The 3338-nt window shown below is 50.4% G+C and overlaps 1 protein-coding gene across 1 annotated transcript; it reads right to left on the bottom strand.

Moving 5' to 3' along the window:
• Positions 1-729: 729 nt before the first annotated feature.
• Positions 730-2992, bottom strand: lratd1 (LRAT domain containing 1). The gene is made up of 2 exons (XM_084737385.1): positions 2829-2992; positions 730-2399 (listed from the first exon to the last, which is right to left on the bottom strand). Exon 2 carries the CDS (start codon positions 2360-2362, stop codon positions 1562-1564), a length of 801 nt encoding a protein of 266 aa, XP_084593511.1. The 5' UTR covers positions 2363-2399; positions 2829-2992; the 3' UTR covers positions 730-1561.
• Positions 2993-3338: the final 346 nt, after the last annotated feature.

Below are 3338 nucleotides of genomic sequence, written 5' to 3'. Positions count from 1 at the left end.
AAGTCCTCAGCTCCTGACTACAATCACAGGTGAATCACAAGTGTAGCAGCCTGCCAGGCTGAACAAAGACTCACATTAGTGGAGAACCTTTCCATAAATTCCATAAATCGACTCTCTGCTTCTTTCAGACTCAATTAAGCAAACGTAAGGAGACAAGCAAAGGTAGACTGGCGTCTTTGGGCTGCTGAGGTGATTGATCCCACCTTCACTGATACCGCTCATAACAGAGGAGTAAAAAACAATCAATGCAGAGATAAAGGCACTGCAGACAGGTACCATAACTGCACACATGATAAGCATTACATGGAGGACATCTTGCTCACAATGCAGATTAAAATGTGATTTAAGAAGCCAGCTTAAGTTTAGTAACACTGCTGTGAAGACGAGGGGATCAACACGCCTGTGAATGTGAAAAAACCAGCAGGATAAAAACCCACACATGGAGAAAAAAACAACAGCCTGTGGCCAAATCCTGTATGTTCCCATTGACTGTATACAGCAGCCTGCATACTGTAGCTCAAATATCCCATATGGATTTTTCATAAAGCCTTTGTGGGTTTGATGCAGATGACCATTTTACTGCCTCCAAATACTGTGCAGATATATGAAGCCTATTTGGCTTGAGGCAGGTCAGGAGGCACTGGAACATCAATAATTCATACATAGCTCTCTGTTTATGTGTGTGAGAGTAAGAGTGATGTGAAACAACACCTGCTGGACCCGAGTGAGTATTTTCATATTCCAACCTCCGTTTATTTGAACCAAAAAAGAGAGATCAGGGTTAAATCCACTAAACTTAAATACAAAAATAAGGGACTCAAATTGAAATCAATATATATGAATACAATTTACACGTATACATCCAGTGCCGTGGAGCAGGATGACAGCATTGTGAAAATGACAATACTCTTGTTTATGGCAAAAAGGGGAGCTTGAACAAGCCAAAATGCTTTGTTTAGGCAACTGCGTCGTAGCCATCTGGGACTGTCTATGAATTATATTGGCTTATTGGATCTGTGTTATGGGTCAGTCCCGGTTTTAAAGCTAAACAGTAAAAAAATAGACTTTTCCAGAGCCATCCCAGATCCCATCTTTCATCTTTCACCCCCCCACACATCTCTCACCGTCTGGTCTGCCGCAGCAGAGGAGAGGCCAATTCCATTATCCCGAGAAATTAAACTGAAAACCAAACCGAGCCGTGTGCGCTATGTGCGGTTTGTAAAGGTGATTTCGCGGTTCTGGGGTAATGGGTTTTAGTCGGAGTCGTGTGTCCCACTCAGCGTGGATCTAATCTGAAGGGGCGTTGTCTGTTTCTATGGCCGCTCTCTTTCAGTTTTCCAACACTATTCCACATTGCGCGCCTGCGGTCCGTCCAGACGCAGCGGAGACAGTCCAAAGCCAACAGGTCCTTCCTTTTGCGTGTCCGTGTGCTTGTGTGCGTGTGTGCTGACTGTTTGTGTGTGCGCAAAACTGTGCGTCCGTGCGCGAAAGAGGAGGCAGCAGGGGGGGAGAGAAAGAGGGAGAGGAGGGAGGAGGAGAGGATATCAAACGGAATCCCTGATCACTCCTTGCCCCCGTTAACCAAAGACAGCTCTTTGAGAATTCCACTGGCGTCCATTCGCCTCCTCTCCCGGATCATGTCCTCCAGGCTGCGAAAGACCAGAGTGTGCACCCCGCTGCCGGACAGATGCACTTTGAGGAAATACTGCTGCTCCGCTGAGTGCGCCTCTCCCCCGGCTTTGAACTCCCGTTTCCCAAAGCGGCACCAGGCTGCGAAACTTTCCGAGTTGGTCCAGCATATGTCCTCGCTGCTCAGGCCCAGGTGTCCCACCGCGTTCTGCATCACTAGGTCAGGCGGGAGCGGCCGGTACCGGTACCGATTGTTCACTATCCTCCCGTGGCGGCCGTTGCTCACCTCAAGCAGACTGTCCTTGCGGATCTCGCCCTTGTGCAGATGAATCACCTGGTCGTCGTGCTCGTAGATGGCCCAGTGGGGGGCTTGCGCCGTGGCCACCAGCTCCAGCAGGTCGCCCGGTTTGCACATAGTCAGCAAAGTTTTGGCCGAGTACACGTTCAGGTCCTCGTTCTCCCGCAGCTTGGAGAAGATGCATTCCTGGGAGCAGAAGGCGGAGTACTCCACCTCGCTGACCGAGAAGGGTCCCCCCTCTTGCTCCTCCTCGGCCGGGCTGTGGTCCTTGGTGAAGCCGCAGTCGGACGGAGTGCGGTCGTCCACCTCCTCCTCTTCGTCAGAGAAGAAGTAGGCTACGCCGACCCGAAGCTCGTCCTTCTCCAGCCCGGACGGATCCCCCGTGGGCAGCTCGCTGTAGTTGAGGTGGGTGATCCGATCCAGTTGATTTCCCATCAATGACCTGGCAGGGCAGAGGCATGGACTGCGGTGTCTGGAAGGGATGGAGAGAGATGGGGAGATAGCGTAAAATACAAGCACGCTTCATAGAACAAGACACATTACGCACAAAACGCTAAGCTGCATTTAAACCCCTTTGTTAAGTGAGAGAGTAAGCTAAGAAAACATTCAACACTTGTGAGCAGTCACCTGCACAGAAGGGTAAGAGCTCTTTCCTGTTATTGAGCCGAAAGAGTACACTAACATAATCAATGATCCGCTGCCCCTTGCTCCCTTCACACCCATTAGTCAATCATTAATTTCAGTGGAATGTAAAATAACCTGCTGTTCCCATACAGAAGAAACAACGAAAGGCGAAAAGAGAGAAAAAAAATACTCTCTGCAGCGATTAAAGAGTAGGAACAGAGAAATTCCTATTTACGCACGGCGCAAAATGCAAAGAAACTGGTGAAAAAGACGCTACCTGTGCGCTCCCCGGGCAGATGGTTAAATATCCTTATGTTCCATTAGTCCAGAGGGCTGCACCGTCCTCTGCTCCCCTTCTTTCTCTTCTTCTTCCCTCTTTCTTCTCACTCTTGTCTATCTCTTAGCACCGCGCACCAGCAGGGCGCTCCGGCTGTCGTGCGTGCTCGTACTTCACTCCTTCTTTCAGCACCAGCTCCATTTAAGTACCAAGGAGAGCTCCGCCTCGGCCGCCGCGCTCCGCCCTCAGTAGGTCTGACTGGAGCTCAGTCACGGGTCTATTACGGCCCAGCCAATAGGAGCCGGCCAGAAATACGCCAGTCAGTCAGAGGAGCCAATCATGAGCGCGCTGGGCGGCTGGCGGCGATAGGCGGCTGTTACCGTGGCATGGTTTTTGTTGTCAGAGAGCTGTGGAATTCTCTACATGATCAGCGGCGGCTGAGTGTTCAAGTTCAAGGCAGCAACAGTCAGCAGTGATAACAGCCCGCATATCTCAAGACGGGCATATGAG

This window comes from Lutjanus erythropterus, chromosome 15 (assembly GCF_056507025.1).
Source record: "Lutjanus erythropterus isolate fLutEry1 chromosome 15, fLutEry1.hap2, whole genome shotgun sequence".
In the NCBI taxonomy this organism is placed as follows: domain Eukaryota; kingdom Metazoa; phylum Chordata; class Actinopteri; order Lutjaniformes; family Lutjanidae; genus Lutjanus; species Lutjanus erythropterus.
The sequence above is the reverse complement of the archived record's forward strand: the minus strand, read 5'-3'. Positions and strand labels throughout refer to the sequence as shown.